Source organism: Hydra viridissima, unplaced genomic scaffold (genome assembly GCF_058129835.1).
Source record: "Hydra viridissima isolate aposymbiotic clone 2 unplaced genomic scaffold, HvirCarnegie_v1 scaffold_3, whole genome shotgun sequence".
In the NCBI taxonomy this organism is placed as follows: Eukaryota; Metazoa; Cnidaria; class Hydrozoa; order Anthoathecata; family Hydridae; genus Hydra; species Hydra viridissima.
In genome coordinates this window covers 5,506,471-5,526,598 of record NW_028324302.1, presented here as the reverse complement: position 1 = coordinate 5,526,598, position 20,128 = coordinate 5,506,471, and the positions used below count along the sequence as shown (strand labels likewise).

The 20,128-nt window shown below is 27.6% G+C and overlaps 3 protein-coding genes across 12 annotated transcripts; 2 read left to right on the top strand and 1 right to left on the bottom strand.

Annotated features, from left to right (window-relative positions):
- Positions 1–3,391: 3,391 nt before the first annotated feature.
- On the bottom strand, positions 3,392–6,840 carry LOC145201054 (uncharacterized). 5 transcript variants are annotated; one of them, XR_016450546.1, is made up of 4 exons: positions 6,712–6,840; positions 5,927–6,041; positions 5,660–5,815; positions 3,392–3,678 (listed from the first exon to the last, which is right to left on the bottom strand). XR_016450546.1 is itself a non-coding variant. In XM_090081182.1 (4 exons), exons 1-3 carry the CDS (start codon positions 6,730–6,732, stop codon positions 5,669–5,671), a joined length of 267 nt encoding a protein of 88 aa, XP_089937308.1. In that variant the 5' UTR covers positions 6,733–6,840; the 3' UTR covers positions 3,392–3,678; positions 5,660–5,668. The 5 variants fall into 5 exon arrangements, 4 of the variants coding, with proteins under 4 accessions (XP_089937308.1, XP_089937311.1, XP_089937307.1 ...); XM_090081182.1 differs by having other exon boundaries at positions 5,660–5,799; XM_090081185.1 differs by lacking the exon at positions 6,712–6,840 and adding an exon at positions 6,631–6,676.
- Positions 6,841–9,163: 2,323 nt separating this feature from the next.
- Positions 9,164–12,498, top strand: LOC145201645 (diphosphoinositol polyphosphate phosphohydrolase 1-like). Its single transcript, XM_080074746.2, has 6 exons — positions 9,164–9,268; positions 9,730–9,908; positions 10,120–10,230; positions 10,323–10,367; positions 11,724–11,793; positions 11,876–12,498. The coding sequence occupies exons 2-6, from the start codon at positions 9,819–9,821 to the stop codon at positions 12,019–12,021; spliced, it is 462 nt and encodes a 153-aa protein (XP_079930872.2). The 5' UTR covers positions 9,164–9,268; positions 9,730–9,818; the 3' UTR covers positions 12,022–12,498.
- A 351-nt stretch (positions 12,499–12,849) lies between these two features.
- On the top strand, positions 12,850–15,553 carry LOC145200906 (inositol hexakisphosphate kinase 3-like). Of its 6 annotated transcripts, none has more exons than XM_080074587.2 (6): positions 12,850–13,297; positions 13,435–13,558; positions 13,905–13,939; positions 14,484–14,555; positions 14,697–14,872; positions 14,949–15,553. In XM_080074587.2, exons 1-6 carry the CDS (start codon positions 13,066–13,068, stop codon positions 15,345–15,347), a joined length of 1,038 nt encoding a protein of 345 aa, XP_079930713.2. In that variant the 5' UTR covers positions 12,850–13,065; the 3' UTR covers positions 15,348–15,553. The 6 variants fall into 6 exon arrangements, with proteins under 6 accessions (XP_079930713.2, XP_089937294.1, XP_089937297.1 ...); XM_090081171.1 differs by lacking the exon at positions 12,850–13,297 and adding an exon at positions 13,649–13,718 and having other exon boundaries at positions 13,536–13,558; XM_090081168.1 differs by lacking the exon at positions 13,905–13,939 and having other exon boundaries at positions 13,056–13,297.
- The last annotated feature ends 4,575 nt before the right edge of the window (positions 15,554–20,128 follow it).

Here is a 20,128-nt window from a genome sequence, read left to right as displayed (position 1 = left end):
TACCTGAAGGACACCAGTTTCAGACGCAAAAATCTTGTTTTAAATCTAATTTAAAGAATTTACAATGAATGTAAAACCTTTATATCTAATTTTATATTTAAAAAAAAATCATTTTTTTCAAGAATACAATAATTGCAATATATTTTAGTATATCTATGAGCATTAAACATATTGACCTTGATAATTAATCTTACAAATGAAGGCTCAATTGGAACCTAGAAACACCGACATATTTTTATTCACTTAAAAAATATATAATTTTATTTAAAGGTAATTCAAAATATAAAATTTAACATAAATATTAAAAGCATTTATTCTTGAAAAGTTTTCTACTTTTCGAACTAAAAACATATAAAAAGTTTCTGGATTCCATTTAGTAATATTCTTCAAAAGAAAAGGTAATTAAAAAAAAAAAAATGGAATCCAGGAATTTTTATGCATTCAAATTTTCTCTTCTGTGTAAACCAGGTGATTCAATGTCTGAATGACTGGAATTTTTACCACCTTAACGGTAAAAATTCCAGTCATTCAGACGAAATAAAAAGTACTGCTTAATGTTAACACTTTGCTTGATTTTATTTATTTTTAATTCTAGTAAAAGAGTACTTTCAAGAATGAACGCTTTTAATTCCAAAACTTCTTAATTCCAAAATATGTGAATACGGGATTCAAAAACGATGGTGGAATCAACCACTGATCGCTTTATCTCCAAATAGTGATTTAAATTAGTCTACCCAATCACCGGATTTAACAACTGCAGACTTTTTCTGTGGGATTATCTGAAGTCTAAGGTATGCATGAACAAGCCATTCGTAATTTTGAAAATAAATTTCATATTTGCAAGATTATGAATTGTCGTCTTTAATTTGCATGTTGATAGCTTATTTATATCAAACTTAGTAACATTTGTAAAAAACATACAACATATTTTTTAAGTTTCTAAAAAATACAAAGTCTCGGAGTTTTGATACCGTGTATACCAAGGTGAGTCTTCATAACTGAACTCCAAAAATTTGAATACCATTTTTTCGGGGAAAAATTCATTGTTTCCAGTTGTAAAAACAGTACATTATTCACAATTGATATGCATGCTATAAATAGGAAATAAAATGCTCTCATATGGGAACATTACTGTATTTTAGAGGCATTATGGAATCATTATTTTTTAACCCCAGGAATTTGTTATTTAGGTCATAAGTAATCAATCTTCCAAGTATATTTAAAATTGAGGTATTATATCTGAGGTTTCTTTTTATTTTAATTCTCTGACTTATCCTGATTAGGAAATTTATTTAAAGAAGTTGATGTTAGAAGGTAATTTATACTTTTAACCTATAGAATATTGAAGCGAAATTTTGAAAAAACAATGTTTATAATTTAATATAATTTAATATAATTTGATTTAGTATAATTTAATAATTCAGCTTCAGATAACTGGTGGTGACAAAAGAATGATACTGCGTTTAAATGGGCATATCTCCTATATTTTAAAAAATTTTTTTCAAATTAAAAAAGTTGTAAGTACAGGATTTATCAAGCTTTAAAAATACATACTTATTTATCTTCTATAACTCCATTTCTACGAATATTATTGATTCGACCTTTTACCGATTCCATAAGACTCTAAATGGCAGTAAAGTAAATCTTATTCAAACGATATTTTATTCTATTGCAAAGTTGATCAATAGTTTTTACTTGCCAGTTGCTCTTGTATATTTCTTCTTGTATATTTAGACCAAAAGTCTTCAACAGGCCTACATTCAGGTATGTTGGGAGGGTTGTCTTCCTTTTCAACAAAACTGATGTTATTTTGCCTGAAATACTCCACTACAGTTTTTACATAATGCTAGATCAAGCCAGAATATATAATTGTTATCTAGATGGCTTGCTTTGATTAAAGGAACATTTAGTTTCTGAGTGTTTCTTCAATGTTTTGCAGATGAAATACTGATTGCACAAACATTTTCTAGCTGCTTGCCTCTCGAGACGCTATCCTTGTGGTCAAACTAGTCTTGGCTTAATGGATTGTTGGATTTCTTTTCTATAAAGTGTGAGTTATAAATCTCACAGCTGAATAACATCTCGAAGCACTCGTATATAACGACCATGTGAATTTTAGTGACGTATACGTTTTATGCTTTATGGAATCGCCGAAAAAAATACAAACAGCGTCAAAGTCTTCGAGTTTACGCAGTTTTTTACGTAAAAATAATTCACTTAAAAAATTGCGTTTTTACGAAATATTTTTTTTCTCGAAAAAAACTTCGAATTGTTTATAGCATTGGCCCATGGTTTTAAAAAGCATTGTGAAAGGAAAAAGGCGTCATTAGTTTAAAAAAGCACGATTAAAACAAGTTTTATTTTTGGTGTGAATGGGGTATTAAACTGGTTTTTCCGAACGACGTCTTATTAAGATGTGTTAAAGACGTCTTAAACTGGTTATTCCAACAGACGTCTTGTTAAGATGTCTTGAGGACGTCTTAAACTGTTTCTCGGAAGAAGTCTTATAGACTAGTGAAAAAGCCGTCAAAAACACGTCTTTAACTAGTTGCAGACGTCTAGACGAGTTAAAGATAAGTTACATACGTCTTAAATACGTCTTATGTTGGTGGGTCAGTTTTAAGTTTTTATTTTAAGACTTCAGTTTTAATTTCCAATTTTTTTTATATACATCTTAATCAAAAAAAATTTTTACAGCGTTAAAATTTAAAGTATATGAAAAATCGTCGTTTAAAGTTAATAAAACGTGTAAAATACAAACATTTTTTAAAAACTCAAAGTACTCTATACACATTCTCAAAGTACTCTTGCCTGAATGTATGCTAAATGTTTATGTAAATCTTCGGAAAAAAAAGTAGAAAATCAAAAAACTTTTAATTTTTTAAGTTTCCTTAAATAAGCTAGCAAGAAAAGAATGAAAGTAACAAAAATTTATAAAAATAATTAGAAAAACTTGAAATATATAACACAAGCATTAACAATCCTTTTGCACACTTCTTCTAATACATATTTTATATATATATATATATATATATATATATATATATATATATATATATATATATATATATATATATATATATATATATATATATATATATATATATATATATATATATATATATAAGATTTAAGTGACATCTTTAATAGTATGTGTAAAGGTATTATAATTATTACAACATCATATACGGTATCATACTATTACTTCTTTTTCTTTTTTATGTAAAAAAGAAAAAGAAATAATAGTATGATACCGTATATGATGTTTTAATAATTATAATATATATATATATATATATATATATATACATATATATATATATATATATATATATATATATATATATATATATATATATATATATATATATATATATATATAGGCAGCTGATATTATATAGCGCTTTACTTATAATTCAAACAAACGGAATAGGATTCAAACAAACAGAAGAGACTGGGAGTAACTATCAGAAAAATAAGTCCAATAACAAAGATATCACGAAGATACAGATATACCACAAAGACAAAATATAAATAAAAGTAATGTTTGCAGGCATCAAGTATTTCATTACAACGTGTTAAAATCTAGTATGCATTTTTTAAATTTGCACGTTTCACACCCATTCTCTTGGATTCGACCGTGAGGGCAAAAGTTGTTGCATTTTAAGGCTGGGCAATCTAGAGAAATAAAAACGTTTATTCACGTTTAACCGTTTCTCGTTTTGGCGTTTCTCGTTTTGCCGTTTTTCTTTATAAAGTCTAAGTCTTATTTACATAGTAATTTGCACGTTTTTCCATAGTGAACAAAAATACTTAAAAAAGATTATCGAGAAATTGTTGATTTATATGCGTCGAGAATTTTTTATTATCCTGTATGTATCTATGTTAATAGCGCACAACCCAATCTCATTAAAGTCATGCCTTTCTATATTTTCTTTTTATAAACAGCAACATTTAGAATTAAAGCATCAACCATGAATAATTCAAAAGTAGAATTGTGAATTTATTTGTAATCACTTCAATTAGGTTTTCGTGTGGATTAAGTTACATGTTTTTGCCTTTTCTGCGCGTTTACCCGTAAAACATTAAGTAATATAGCGAAAGGCGCAAAACGAGAATAGGGGATTTTGGTGTCAAGGAATTAAACTTTGGACATAAAATTATTTTCACAAGCACTAATTACCCGCATAACGCACATGTACGCGTTAAAACGCACGTCAGGTAATTTTAAAATTTGTAAATACTATTTTTAGTAAAAAACTGAACTTTCGTGACTCAAAATTAACATTATTTTATTAAAACAAAAACGTTTGTGCACGAGTTAAACTCGCGCGATAACAAAGTGTATGAAGGGTCTTTAAGGCCCAAAAAAATACATTTTATAATACAAAAATAAAAAAATAGAATACTAACATTTTTTCACAAATTAAATTACTAAGAAGTTTAGTACTTCTGGAGGCAAAGCTCTTCCTCAATAACTAATATTAGATTGTGTATTATTACATAAACGTCCGAAAACTGTTTTTAAATTGAAAGGGGAAGGGCATGTAATGCATTTGATAAAACTATGCATGAATCAATTTAAAATATCTCCTTTAGGAACAGGAGGTTATAGCAAATACTACAGGGTTTATTTGGCTATAGTTTAGTGGTTTTGTTTCACTAAAATTAAACGTGGAACAGCGTGGAACTTTTTTTTGGCAGGTATATATATCTTTAAAATTATGCGTTAAAATTTCAATTTTTTAAAAAAAAAAAATTAATTTTTAATATCTAAGCACTTAGTATTTTCACAAAAGTAATAGCAAATTTTCGTCAGGAGGTGGAAAATAAGGTTGTTAACTAGATAAATATACCTTGAATTTTCATAATTTTATAGTGATAAATTTCACTTTTTACACATGTCCCTTTAAAATTACACATTAATAAAATTCAGGATTTTTTTAAAAGTTGATTTTAGATCAGAAGGTAGTTTAATTTAACATTTTAAGTCTAAAAATGATATAAACTTTTTTTTTCGTACTTTTTGCCATTTTTAAATTAATATGGGTCTTTGTGCTATGGTTTCTTTAAATTTTAACATTAAAATCTTCTTTAATTGTCAAAAAAAAAAAAAAAAAAACAACAGAAAAAGTACAAAATACAAGATGAAAAAAATGTTTCAAGATTAACGGTTCCGATATAATTTCTCCTTTTCTTATATATACTTTTTAATTTTAAATATGCCATTAAGCCTGAATTAGTAGCATTACTTCAAGTTTAGACTAAATATTACATTTTGCCTCCAGAAGTAAAAGGTGTCCGCAGATGCGTACCTTATAGAAATCTAATACTTGACTACATATCTAAAATTTAAAAAATCTCCAAACAAGCCCCGATTTGATCTTTGAAAGTTGTCGTTGAAAAAATAGATCAATAGCTGTTTAAAAAACGTTATTTTTGAAGATAATTAAATTGTTACTTATTGCATCAAAGATTTTTTATGGTAAAACGAGTTACAACTTAACTGATGTTACAACGCGTGTTTATTAACGTGGTGTAACCGTTACCGACCTAAACTGTCTGTCCCCTTTCCCATTTTTTTATTATAATTTTTTTCCCCATAATATTTTGCAGCAGGGATTCACAAAATTACTATGGTTTTATTATTAATAATTACTTTTTATCATTAATGGCAGTAGTAATTGTAGTAAATTTCATTTTGGGAAATACTATCTTGTTTGCATGCGCAGGTATCGCACTCATTCTCACGGACACGACCAAACTGGCACTTTTTATCGCATATAATAGGCGGGCAATCTAGATATGCAAAAAGCTAGCATGAAAAAAATAAATGAATTTATAAATTTATAAATACATATAAAGATAATTTTCATGAATTTTTAGATATATTAAATACTAAAAAGTTAAGAATGTATATAAGTACCACATTCGCATAATTCACAGTCGCTATCGTTTTTCTTAAATCCATATTTGCAAAATAAATGGCATCCATTTTTTTCACATTCAGTATTGATAACGTTCAAATATCCAACGAAAATCTATAAAACATAAATAATTTTGAAAGCAGTGTTTAAAAAATTAGTTGAAAATCAACTTCTTATGAAGAAGAGTAAAATTTACACTAAAAATAATCTTTTAATTTCATGGGAACATTTTAACCATTTTACACGTATTTTTTTTTTTTTTTTTTTTTTTTTTCACAAGAAACGTTTTTGTAAGAAACTAGTACTAGAAGGCCTAAAAATTTTAAGAAACTATTAGTACTAAGTAACTTATTTTGTTAAGAGTTCGAGCAATGTTTCCTAATATGTCTTCTGTTCAGGGACGAATCAAAGGTTTATATTACATTGAATGGTATTGATGGAATTTAAATAATTTTAGTTTTGACTGTAAAACATTTTATCTTACTTGTTAACATGTTTTCAAAATGCATTTTACTTACTTTTTCTCTCTTTTGTTAATTTGAAACTTAAGAAACATTTAGTACCAGAGTTGTAAAAATGTACCCTTAAGATAAGAAACTCTCTACTACAAGACCATCTGCTTGCTTTCTTATTAAAAAAAAAAAAATGTTTCTTCAATTTTTACGAAATGTTCGATATTTTGGATATTTAATTCTCTAGTTACCTGTTAGCAGCCACTTCTCTTTTACGCTGAAAAAAAAAAGAGTAAGCATTGGTTTACACAAGAAAATAAAAAACTACTCACCAAACACAAAATAATGCCCATTATCGTACATAACAGCCGCCTTTTGCTCAAAACCTTCAACCAAAGTAAATGGTTTGTATGGATTTTACAATAAGCCACAAGTTTTTCATCTTCAAATAAAAGAAAAAAAGAAAGAACAAACAAAAAGTGCATAAAGAAAGAGAATTTTTATGTCAAACATATATGAGTATTTATGTAAAATAAACAATATGAAATGTTCAAATTAACTTGCAAGGACCTAAAAAAGCTTATAAAAATGAGCAACATATGAAATATTCCAATTAACTTACACGGACCTAAAAATCTTAAAAAAATAGAACAAAAGATCAAAGAGTATACAACAATTGTTTTTCTCTTTGGTAGTTAATACAAAAACAGGCTTATCATTTTAAAAAAATACGCAAAGCAAATATTTTGAAGGTTGGTTTAATAGTAAATAAATCTCTCGAAAAACTCTTATTTAATTTTACTTAATTTTTATTGATTTGTATTTTTTAATTCTACTTTTTTCTTTTTCATCACTTTTTTTCGACAAATTCTTTTTTCATCACTTTTTTGAGGTATTTCTTTTTCATCACTTTTTTTTAACACATTTCTTTAATGGCAAAAAAAAATTGAAAGGAATTTTTTGTAACTATGCAGTTGTGTTTATACGTGAAGATTGAAATGTCTTACTCTTTCTTCTGTAACTTAACTTTGAATCGTTGGATCTTCAATTCAAACTTAAACTTTGAATCGTTAGATCTTCAATTAAAGAACAAATAAATTCATTTAGGACTTTAATTTTTTTCAATATATATATATATATACACACAAAGTGTTGTTGTAAAACTTTCCATGAGTTTCTTTATCAAATTAGATTTATGCTGTATGCAGTGCATACTGTATGCAGTGCATGTTGTGTACGGCATAATAATAAAGAATAATGAAAAGTATTTTCAGACTGCGCTTTTCTGATATTTTATTTCTTGTCTTAAACTTATGACTAAAATTGCGATTTAAAAAAAGGGTGAAAGTGATTTTTTTTTCTCTTAGTAAAAAGATGGTGAAATTTTTTATATAGAATACTTTATAAACAGTTTCTTATGTGTAGCAATTAATTGATTGTTAAACGGACTGAACTCTAAAATTCATAAAAATCATGAAAACAGATACACGTGTATAATGAACAGATACACACACGTGTATGTAATGAAGGAGGTGGGTGAAAATTGAAATCTGCGCGTGATTCTTATTGATCAGCCCTTGATTCGAAAACTGTGGTCACTGCGCCAAGTAATAACATCAACAAACACGTAGAGAAATATCCTTTGAGAAATTGTTCCCACACCAACAATCAGTGTCACTTTATCAGAAACTCCGAAAAGGAAGTACAAAAATGAGCACACAGTACGTTAAAGTCGAGCAAAAAATTAACTTTCTTTTAGTGTTATTATTTTAAGTGATCATGTTATGCTAAATGAAGCATCTCATTCTAATGTCATAATGTGTTTTTAACCAAAGTTAAGTCTTAAAGTTAATTCTGTTTACTCTTTAACATTGGTTTCTCATACTCAAGTTACCTACACTTGCTGGCTATATGGGTAATTGGCTAAACATACATAATTCACAGTTCAATAACTTACTACTCTATTGACAAGATTTGGGAAGGAGGGGGGGGGCGGGGGAAGGAATTGAAAAACTAAAATTTTTATAAAACTATTCACGAACACACGCATGCACATGAGCACACGCATGCATAGTAAAATGAAAGAAAGGGACATCTTCATTATGATTGAATCGTAATTTTAAACAGCAGTTGCTGATGCCATTTCTACTTTTTAAAAAACATCAACTGGTCATGAATTTTGACGCTTTTAACAAATCATCTAAAAGATGATTAAGTTATCTTTACAAAAAGATTTTTCAAAATAAAAATGTTAAGAATTTTAAAAAATTAGAAAAGGGAAGAAATTTATGTTGCATCCTGTCCTTATTTTTTTAAAAGGAAATAAATTGTTCAAGTTTAAATTTATCATTTTGCTAATTTTGAACTTGCGTAGTAGCTTAAATACTTAATGTTAATTTTAGCTTTACTTTTTACTTTATATTTAAGTTGATTGGCTATTGCTTTCCATTAAATTATAATATCGCGTTTAATAAAATTTAAATGTTTTTAATTCAAACGGTCAATCAAAACTGTTAATGTTTAATGATTTCTATTTATGTTTAAAAAAAAAGTCTGGGCTAAAGTTTTCTTAAATGTGTGATATATTAGAGCTTTTATATACTTTAGGGGGTAAAAGTACAATGTATGTTACAATTATTTTGTATTTAATTTTTTTTTCACTTCCTAAAACACTTTTAAAAATAAATTACATATAAAGAAAACTTATATTTTTTAATAATGTATTTTTATTTAATTGTAAAAACAAATTATCTTAAAACTCTCTTTGTAATAACATTTCCCTAGAGATGTTCCGAGCAAGTTGAAAAATCTCAACTTGATTAAATCGTGCTTAGTTAGTTGAGGTAACAAAAGGATTAACCGAAAACGTGTTCTGGTATATCGATAGTGGTATTAATTTTATTTTTTGCATATTTGTGTTTTTAACTGCTTATTTCTTGTTTATATCCAATTATATTAATAACAATTTCATATTTTCAAAGCTACTTTTATGACTGTTTTCTGAGCTATATGCAAGTAAGTCATGAAGTCGAGCAAGTCTGTTAGAATTTAGGCTAGGTTCTAACTGTTAATAGGTTGCGTATTTCACATTAATTTTAAAATGTTTCATCGTTATGAAATTAAGTTTTGAAAGTAAACATTTATCAGTATTGATGTTCTTTTACTATAGTTTTGTATAATACATCTTGCCTTTCTGTAGTCACCTACTCCTACATTCTGATTTTTTTCACAAATATAGCTACGTGTTTCTTTTTATTTTTTTTTAAATTGGGGAAATAACTAGCTACATTCGCCGAACAAGTTTTGCTTTATTTTTATTTTGGTATAAGGCCCATTTGTCATTATTGTAGATTTGTACTTCAGCCAAAATGTTTCATATGCTTAAAATATGGCATTAATTCTGTGGTTGAGTCACAAATCAACAGTCTAATCTTTGAAAATGAAAGCGCAAGTCCAGAGAACCTATGATAAAGAGGGCTATAAGCTTCGAGCAGGATGTTTATGCTATAAGGATGCATCAAAAAAAGAAGTGAGTTACAGCAATTAACATGATTGTTATGAGAAGAAAGAATAAAAAAATTGCATGACTTGCTTTATTTAAGTTGTTTAATTATATACAGTGTTTAAATATAACTAAAAAAATCAATCTCATTGTCAGACAGCTATTATTTATCACAACATTTTGTTTTAGTTAAAATTTTAGATTTTAATGTTAATTTTTTCCTCGCGATGACATTTAGATTTTACTGGTTACCAGCTCAAGTAATGATTCACTTTGGGTTGTTCCAGCTGGTGGAATTGATCCAGGAGAGAATCCAATTCAAGCTGCTGTTAGAGAAGCCTATGAAGAGGTAATAAATAATGATTTTGCTTTAAGTTAGTTTAGTACATTACATAAATAGATAACTGCATAATCACTATATTGCATTTAATATCATTTTAGGCAGGAGTAATAGGAGTGGTTGGTGATTGTGTAGGGGTTTTTCAGGTAAATTTTTTTATTTTTCATTTAAATTTGTATTAAGCAGTTTTATTTTTTACTTTTCTGTTTGTTATTATATAGTATTTTCATATTAGAATAATATATTTCTGCTAAATCAAATTTTTCAGACTGATAAACTTATTTTTTAGTTAAGTAAAATTCTAATCAAGTTTTAATATACTTGTCCTAATATCATGCCTTGAAACATCATATAATCTTTAAGATTATGTTTTAAATTTTCTTTTGCTGTGGGTTATATGTTTATTCTTTGAATAAACTTTTCTCAATTACCAATTAAAGCAAATAAATTGTTTTGAATTAAATATCTTAATGTATTCTTAAACCTTTGTAAAAGCTTTTTTTAGTCATTGAATCTCAACAAAAGTTTTCATATTTTAAACAAATTATATAGTTGTTAGATATTTTATTACACTTTTTTTTACCTCAAAAAACTCAATCTTTTTTATGTTGTATGCTAATTTTTACTAATTATTTGGTTGCTCCACGTAGATCATAACTGATTAATTTGTAAGAGTTTGATTTAAAAAAAAAAATTCTAAAAGGACATTATTTTCAAAAAATTATCATGAATGTTAATTTTTTGTTTTTTGTTTTCATTCAGAAAAATGTTCCTAAAGAGTACTTCATAAATTATTAATAATTATATTGCTATTGATAAAAAAAAACCTACTTCATAAATTATATTATTGCTCTTATCATGCAGTGACTTTAGCAACTGACAATTACAGTTATATAAAGTAATTTAATGTTAGGAAAAAAACAAAGTTGTTTGTGTGATTGTTTTTGATTACTATTAGTAATTAAAGAATTGTTATGCTGAAGGTCTTTCTATTTTAGTTATTTAAAGAACTAATCTTATTATTTGCTCTAAATTTTGTGTGTATGTGCCACCAATTCTCATGAGTTCTCATTTTAGGTGTACATACAACCAGCCCTCATGAATTCTTATTTTGAATGTATGTACAACCATCTTTCAAGTGGCAATTAATATAAATTGTACTAAAAACAAACAGTTATAAAATTTGTTAAGGTTTTTTGAATTTTTATGTAACAAATTTTAGGTTTAAGCTTGTCTGAAAACATAATTTCTGGAAATTATGTTTGTAAGCAATTTGTGTATTCTATTATGATTATGCTATGAGATTTCTAAGATTTCTCATCAATTTACAATAAACACATTTAAAAATAACGCATCTAAAAGTATGAAAAAGTTCAAATCATAGTTTTTTAAATGTTTAAACAATTATAAAAAGATTTTTAAAAATTAAAAAATGTTTGATGTTCAGCAAACTGCTATTTGTTTTAACAAAAAAAAAAAAAATAATAATAATTTCATTTTAGCATGATAAAGTAGTAAAGACTAGAACATACATTTATACAATGGTGTTGCAAAGCTTCACTCATATGAAAGGTAAAAATTTTCTTTTGAGTTTCTTTTAAAGTCATAGTAATTAGTACCTTCAATAGTTAACATTTAAATCTATTGAATATAGAAAAACGAAGACGAGCTTGGTTTAATGTAAAAGATGTCTCTTCAAAACTAATGCACCCAATACAAAATTCCTACATCACAAAGGATTTAACGCGACTTAAAGAAGAAAGCAGTGTCACTGTGCCAGTTTCCAAGCAAAGTAGATAGTTTTCATGTATAGATTCACTACTAATGTTCTGTTTGTTCTTCAAATCATTAATATTTGGATCAATAGAATGTTAACAAAAACGATACCAGTTCTGGATACTATGTGATAACTTAAATAACTTTATTTCTTATGGTTGTCATATGCTTTTCCATTTTATAACCAAGTACTTGATCATATCTTAAATTTAAATCTAATACAATAAGATGCATACCTGCTATGAATCAACACTGAAAACGTTTTTATCTTATTTTAATGAAAAAGCTATTTTTGCTTAGGAAAAAACAAGTCTGACGGTGCTTGGGCAATAAGAAATTGGTAAAAGGGGATTTTTGTTTGTAAAAAGATTTACAGAATTATTTTATTTTTTAAAAGTGTTTTGATCTGTGGTTTTTTAAGCAGTACACTTTTGAGGTTTAAATCAAAGTGTTGAGTTCTATTGTATTTTAACTATTTGGAAGGCAGTAAGAATTTACCTATTTTTTAGTTGTTGCGTTAATTTTAGAGAAGTTTGTCATATACTTAATCACAAGCAGAGTTTACAAGTATTTCACAAAATAAGGAAATTGTTTATTAACTTTGTACACTGTGCTCATTAACTGCTAAGTAGTCCTTTTTTTTTTTTTTGCTTTTTTTTTTTGCTTATGTTATGTAATGAAGGATATTTATTCTTGGTTCAAGTATTTGTTTTGTATTTCATTATGTATAACGATTTAACTCTGATTTTCATTAAGTTTGTTAGGAAAAGGTAAAAAGCAACAATTCTCAGCATGACATTTTCCTGTTCCTTTTTAAATTGTAATGAAAACTACTTGTTTCTAAATGTTTTAGTAACAGTTTTATAGTTGCATTAGAGTTTTTGCTTTGTTAGGCTGAATAAATGTGTCTTTCAAATCTAGTTTCTTTTTCTAATGAAGTTTTAAATTAGTGTGAATATAAATAACTATAAAAACAAGAAGCTGGTGACAAAGTTCTTGCTTATTCAAATCTTTTGCAATACACTTCAATGTTGACAAAAAATAATTAAACACCTATTTATTACAGTAATGGTTAAAAATTTAATGGACAACACAGAGAAAAGTGAGGATGAACCAGAAGTATTGAATTCTCATCAGTGTGAATTGATTGAAATGAGACCTTACCCATATCAAGTTGGTGGTCACAATTGTATTTTAGTGTATGACAAAGAAACAATATGCAAGCCATTAATTGATCAAGAGCATCATGTATATGCACATTTTCCAAACGAACTAAAAAGCTTTATACCAAGGTGTAGAGGTATAAATTAAAAGAAGACAAAACTTATATTTTTCTATGGTTTTGTATTTTGCTTTAGAAATAAAATTAAACTATTGTGATACTTGTCAATAAAAATATCTTTGTACACATAAATTTTAACAAATTTTTTTTTATAGGAATAATAAATGTTCATTTCGAAAAGTTCAATGGGAATATACTGGCTTATGCGTTACCTGAAGGTTGTCCGTGTACAGAATCAAAAAGTTATTGTATGGCAAGGAAAAGCGTACTCAAAAACAAGTAGGTATAGGACTCTCATTCGCATCAAAAAATGCAGATGGGGTGTATAAGCATACAATACACAAATCAAATTAAGGTTTAATGTTTCAGGAGCAAAAGGAAATAACAAAAATAGCAATGTAATAGCATGAAGCTGCACGTGACATCTGAAGATTAAAAGGTAATCTAAGGTATTGATATTAAGTTGTGCCAAATTTTGATGTCTTCTTTCAGAGTTTAGTGGACTTCATGCTGGTGAACAACTAAAACCTATGTCAAAAAGTAGGTAACAATAAGTTGTGTATTTTAATGTGCAAGCATTCCTGTTGTATCAGTTTACCTTGAAATTATTTTTTATTTTCTTCAGGCTCAAATTTATCAGTATGATGCCTGATAGTGATGGTAATTTAATTTTGCAACTCTTATAAAATATTAGATAAAATATAAACATAATAAAGTTTTGTTAATAAGTTTTAGAAGATTTAAATTTGTTTAGTAAAAGTATAAAAGGGTTGCTTTTAAATTCTTTACTACACCGCACGCACCCACGCACACGCACGCACGCATAGTATATACTGGTGTAACTGGAAAGAGTAGTTAAATATTTTATTAAAAATGAGGTGTATCTTCAACAGATTGACTCTTTTTATCTTCTTAAGAAATATTTTCCCTTCTAAATAGCTAAAAGTCTTGACTCATACACTGGTATATACTATTTATATATCTATGGGTTAGTACTAAAAGAACTTCTATCACCCAATAATCGCTTTAATAGATCGTTTTACTGCTGTCTATCTGCAAATCGAGATTTTGGACATTGGGTCTTTTAGCACCAAACCATAGATATACTTACTTTTTTAAAGACCTCATTTTTAATGATAAGTTTTATAGCGCTCTTTTAAAAAATGTTTTTATCATTGTAGTAAAATTGTTTTTACTTTTTAAGAAAGGACTGCGTCTATATCAGAAAACGGGATTACGCGTCAATGGGAAAGTGCTAAATTAAAAAAAACAGAAAGTATCCTTTCTTTAACAAAACTGTTCTCTGACACAAGAATTTTCCTGGTGTTAGAAGTATACTATAAATACCATGCTGGATTTACAAATGTAGTTTGTATTAAATGCAGCCTAGTTTAATTTTTCTTAACAGTGTTAAAAGAATTTATACTTCTTGAAGATGTCACGTTCTCTTTCAAACACCCATGTGTACTTGATTTAAAAATGGGTACTCGTTGCTTTGGTGATGGTAGTACTAAGGCTAAATACGAGCGCAAAAAAAAACGTGCATTGGAATCTACTTCGGCGACTCTAGGCGTCAGGTTATGTGGAATGATGGTAAAATATTTTTCATTTTTATCACCTCTACTGTTGCTGCATATTAAAAATTAATGCTTTCTTTTCTTACATTTAGGTTTATCAGTCTGATAAAGGTGCCTATTCTTTTACAGATAAGTATCAAGGGCGTCGCTTTAACAATGATGAATTTTTTTATGCCATTAAAAGCTTTTTTTTCAACGGAACAAAGTACCGGGCAGAATTGTTAACCCCTCTGATTACGCAGCTTGCAGTCTTACTTGAACAAGTTGAGAAAATAGAATGTTACAGATTTTATTGCAGCTCATTGCTGCTATTGTATGATGGACACGAAGTAGAGGGCATCGTTCCTCGTATTGATGTTAAAATGATTGACTTCGCTCAGACTCGAGTAAAAGAGGAACCAACTAATCATCATGTAGGACCTGATCGTGGGTATATATTAGGCATAAAAACATTAATTAAAATTTCGGATGAAATAAAAGCTTCAATTTAATGTTTTATTTGATCTCACTTCATATAACTTAGAATACTCTTGTCCTAAATTATGTTTCTACGCATGTGTCAGTGGTTATGTTTTATTAAGCAGAAGTAAGGAATCCTTTTTAGAAAGTGTGTAATATATTTTAATATAACGTGATTATATTTATAACATTCAATAGAAAAATGTAAATATCGAAAAACTGAGTATTTTGCTCCTAACGCTCGTTTTTTTGTTTTTGTTTTTCCTAAAATTGTATCTTAAATATCTTCAGTATGAAAGTAAGAAGGAAAAAAGCAATCATCAATAAAATCCTTCATTGATGATAGTTTTTTTTCTTCTTACTTTCATACAGATATTTAAAGTTGTGAGAAACTGCTACGTGCAAAATATCTGTAAAATATATGTACATTTGTGTGTTATTAGCAGTGCGTGTACATCAAGTCTATATTCGTTTGTAGCAAAAAAATGGCTTTTTAAAAAGTTATAAGTTTCTGGGAATTGAGAGTAACAAACCATCAGTGAGGTGAACCATGAATAGTTATTAAAAATTAGGTTTTTTAATTTAAAATGAGTCATCACTGAATAACTCTTAAAAAAAATTATAAAAACTACGCACTCGAGCGGTTATTTTGTAAAACTATAACTTAAGAGTGTTAACGAAAAATAGTGAGAGAATACATATTATCTTAACGTAATTATGTTTCTTTAGTGTAGCTAAACTAGTACACCATTGTACATCCTCCTCTGGAGTCTTTTTTATTCACCGTCTGTTATTTAATCAGCCATCTTTAAAATAAAAAATACAAGGAATGTGAGCTTTATAATTTCCATTTTTGTTATTGTGTTATAAGCATAAAACATTGATAATTTAAATATAGATTTCCACGTTGAATTTCTAATTTTTATTATCATTATATATTTATAAACTATTTTTTTCTTTCTTCTATGGGATTTACATAATTTATTTTCTTTTATCGCCGTACACAAATTGAAAACCATCTTAACGGTGATCAGGAAACAAGGTGTTTTAGTTTTCAGTTAATATTAAATTAGGTTGGCATTTAATACAAAAAGCCGACAGTTTTCTTTGATTCTGATCGTGCTGACATGCACACCAGAATTTCCATAACGAGGAAGAGGGAAGAAGATATTTTAGGTCCAAACTCTAAGTGATGTTTATTTTGATTTTTAATATCAATGATTACTCAATATTATCTTCCTCAGAAAGAAAAATATATATATATACTTGGCTTTAAAACATCCGTTAAGCTATAAAATCTGCTCTTATGTATGAGAAATAAAAAAAAATTAATACGCTGCATGCAGTTTAAGAGATTTATACAACTTATTTACGTATGAAATTTGTTTAATGTCTGAAACTTACGGAAAGTTTTTTATAAAATCTAATTTAATTTTAAACTCATAAAGACTTTAAAAGGGGAAACAAAGAGAAAAAGGCAACATGAAATAAATAACTTAAACAAAACGTTAATACTTTAAGTTCAAAATAAGATCGCAAAAGACCTTGGTTTATAGATTAAAGAAGGTTTTCTAATTATTCTTATTTTGCCCTAGACGACATTCAACCTTATCAGTATTACCAGCCCAAATCAGCTCTTTTTAAAAGGTTTGATAACGCTCAATGTCCGAACTCACAATCTAAATGCAATAGATTTTCAAACTAGTTTGAGATTCGTTTTCACTTCATCAGAAGCACAACTAGAAATCCCATCCCTCCCCCATCCCTCCCCCCTCCTCCAACCTCAGTTATCCTCAACAAACTTAGATTTCCAAAACTTAAGTTGTTTTTGGTTTTTAAACTTTTTTCTCCGCATCATAATATTTATTTGGCGGGAAAGATTTGGAGTTCTTTTAGCTTTTAAAGTGATTAAAATTAGCAAGTACAGTGATATAAGAAATAAGAAACAGAATTAATATATTGGGAAGTGTGCTGAAAGATAGTTTAATTTAAATTTTTACTTACTTTAAATTAGTCAACAATGCAATTTATACTATTTTGCATCTGCATAATTACTCTTAACATGTCTATTTTGCATCTGCAAAACTACTCTTAAGATGTAGTAAAATTATATTACATTTTATCTATGAAAAATCTGTTGATAAAATGACGTAATATCGTAAGAGAGAAAAGTCTAATTGTAATTGGACTCTTAATACAAGTTACCTGAAATGTTTTAAAAGCTACACTTTTGAAGCAGTAGAAGAAACTATATTCCAATGTTGTTCTAATTTTTCGTCTTTAATCAAGACATGCTCAAAATTTTATTTTAATTGTTAATTCATTTTTTATTGTTAAACTGCTAAAACTTTTGTTTCAACAAAATCTTCAACTTAGAAAAAGCGAGTATTGTGGGGTAATCGAGTTTTTAAAGATTTATCGGCGGCGAATGCTCATTCAAAGATGGTAAAAGTAATAGAGAAATTTGATTCATTCGTTTCAAACTGTCTATAGATAGACACTTAACTAAGCGTGAAATTGCTAAAAAATTTTATATTTTAGACGACAAAGTTCGACACATTTTAAATGAAGAAATTGTAGAAGGCATATAAAAAAGTTGTTTTTAAAGTATACATAGAAAATTCATTAATAAATAAATCGAAAGCAATTTTTCAGCAATATTTTGGCTCATTCTAACAAGAAAAAACAACTTTATGCGTTGTTTTGTAACTATTGGTTAGACTTGGATTATCACCGTGATTCCAAATTAAAACAGGAACGTTTACAATAATTTGAAGCTGTTTAGCTTTTAAGCAAAGAAAGAAAGGGCAGCCGACAAAATAACTTAAGACATGTTTTTTTAAGATTCAAAAGAGCCTAAACAATGCACATGTTGCCTTTTTCCCTTGTTGTCAACTTGAAAGAACTTAAGTAAAAAAAATTATTGAGATTTTTAGAGGAGAAACTTTCCCATAGTGTTTAAAAATACTTAGTGTGTGAACTCAGCTTAAACTAAAATAAACTTGGAATCCTATGAAATGCAGTGATAAAAATAACCAGTAAAAAGACTATTTTACAAGCATTTTGTAGGGTTTTATTGCTTTTTGATAGTTAATTACGTCCGTTAAGTCCCTTCTGAAAATTGTAAATCTCAATAGACTAATTTGCTGATAATTACTGACAGGAAGCAGCCATTTTTAATTCTTAGTTTAGGTGATCTCATTTGAATGTGATTTAATGGGATTTTTTACCTGAGGTTTTATAAGTAGATTTTTTACTTTCTTTGATTTAAAAAAAAAGTAAACTATATTTTATTACAAATGCATTTTAATGTAGATTTATTTTACATAACTTTGAAAATTTGTTATTAGATGCAACTGCCTATTATAAATTTAAGAAAAAGTTGATAAACTTCAATAAACACTTACATTTACATTTTTACACTTAAATATTACATTCTCGATAAAAGCGCATTTATAAAAAAGTAAGTTGAAGAGCCATCCCTAGTGGACAATTATTTGTACAATATGTTTCATAAAAACATTAATATTGCTTTGCAGCAACAACGCGTGTATCTTGTTTACATTTCACACGAGGAAGCTGGTCTATACAACTTAAACTAATAAAATATTTTTAACCAAATTGATGCACAGTTTGTAAGTTTAGAGCCCTAATATCAATCAAACATCCTTCAAAAAATCCTTTTTAGGTGTAAAATTAATTTCTGATAGGTATGCATTACAAATAACTTTGAAACCCTCAACTAATGTCTATAAACCTTTTTTAAGAATAAATTTTCTCTCTATTTTCCTAAGGTTGAATAAAATATCAGTGAAGTTTTTAAAAAACGATTTACATATCCAAGTAGTAAAAAGAGCTGCATGGGTGGGATGGCTTTAAAACAAGCGTGTGTTCAAGAAACTCAAACAATACCAAATAAACATCATTTCAAAAGTTTTTTGATATTCTTTCTCCACCTACCTTCTCCTCTAAAAGAACTCAGTGGATTGTTTCCTAATTTCAATAAACGTTTTTGAATTTGCACATTTGAAAGAGATTTGTAGAACCATCGTCTCAAAGTTGTCTCGTGGTTTATTTTACTTTCATCCAGCTTGTCAATTTTAAAAATGACAGGTAGACAGCATGCAAGCGGAACTCTTCCATCTTTAAAGATTAACAAATGAGAAATGTTCTCTTTATAAGATACGGACAATTTTTGGTCACTCACGCACTCTTTGTGTGATTTGGCTGATTTTGACATGTTAGGATATTATTTAAAAAAGGTTTTAAAACGCCCCTCTAAAAATACTTCAATGATATTACGACCTCATATTAACAAACTATAGAAACAATGAAAACTAGTATATTTTGATGTTCTTTAAAGTTAATCAATAAAATTCTTTAAAGCATTTGTGGTATCTTTTGAGTTATTTTGAGCTTATAAAACAGATTGAAAACCTCCTTGCATTAAAAATAAAAACCGCTTAAAACCTTGATCGATCTACTACCAATATTCACTGCTCAAAGGAGTTAAAGAAAATGTTTTTTTTTTTATTGGATATTTATAAATTTGATAAATATCGTATGCATAAAATAATATTTTTTATTGATACAAAAGTTATACTTCATGATATTGTTTAAATACTTAAAATTTATTTGGTCTGTGTCAATACTAGAACTTTTGTTCCTAATGCAAGTTAATTTCTAAATTGTGTTTTTTTTACACTTTGTTTAAAATATTTATAGTGACGAATCCTCATTGCCTATGCTTTTTAGCGACGAATCCAGATTCAGTATACAACCAGATAATAGATGTGAAAGTGCCACAAGAAAC

Bases quoted from the DNA above. Each gene is read 5' to 3' on its own strand.
- LOC145201054 (XM_090081181.1), bottom strand. From the start codon at position 5,995: ATGGATGCCATTTATTTTGCAAATATGGATTTAAGAAAAACGATAGCG. The intron at 5,800-5,926 runs GTACTTATATAC...TTGCATATCTAG, and splicing joins CTGTGAATTATGCGAATGTG to ATTGCCCGCCTATTATATGC. The intron at 3,679-5,659 runs GTAATTATTAAT...TTATTTCTCTAG, and splicing joins ACTGCCATTAATGATAAAAA to ATTGCCCAGCCTTAAAATGC.
- LOC145201645 (XM_080074746.2), top strand. From the start codon at position 9,819: ATGAAAGCGCAAGTCCAGAGAACCTATGATAAAGAGGGCTATAAGCTT. The intron at 9,909-10,119 runs GTGAGTTACAGC...GATGACATTTAG, and splicing joins AGGATGCATCAAAAAAAGAA to ATTTTACTGGTTACCAGCTC. The intron at 10,368-11,723 runs GTAAATTTTTTT...ATTTCATTTTAG, and splicing joins ATTGTGTAGGGGTTTTTCAG to CATGATAAAGTAGTAAAGAC.
- LOC145200906 (XM_080074587.2), top strand. From the start codon at position 13,066: ATGGTTAAAAATTTAATGGACAACACAGAGAAAAGTGAGGATGAACCA. The intron at 13,298-13,434 runs GTATAAATTAAA...TTTTTTTTATAG, and splicing joins CTTTATACCAAGGTGTAGAG to GAATAATAAATGTTCATTTC. The intron at 13,940-14,483 runs GTAATTTAATTT...TTACTTTTTAAG, and splicing joins TATGATGCCTGATAGTGATG to AAAGGACTGCGTCTATATCA.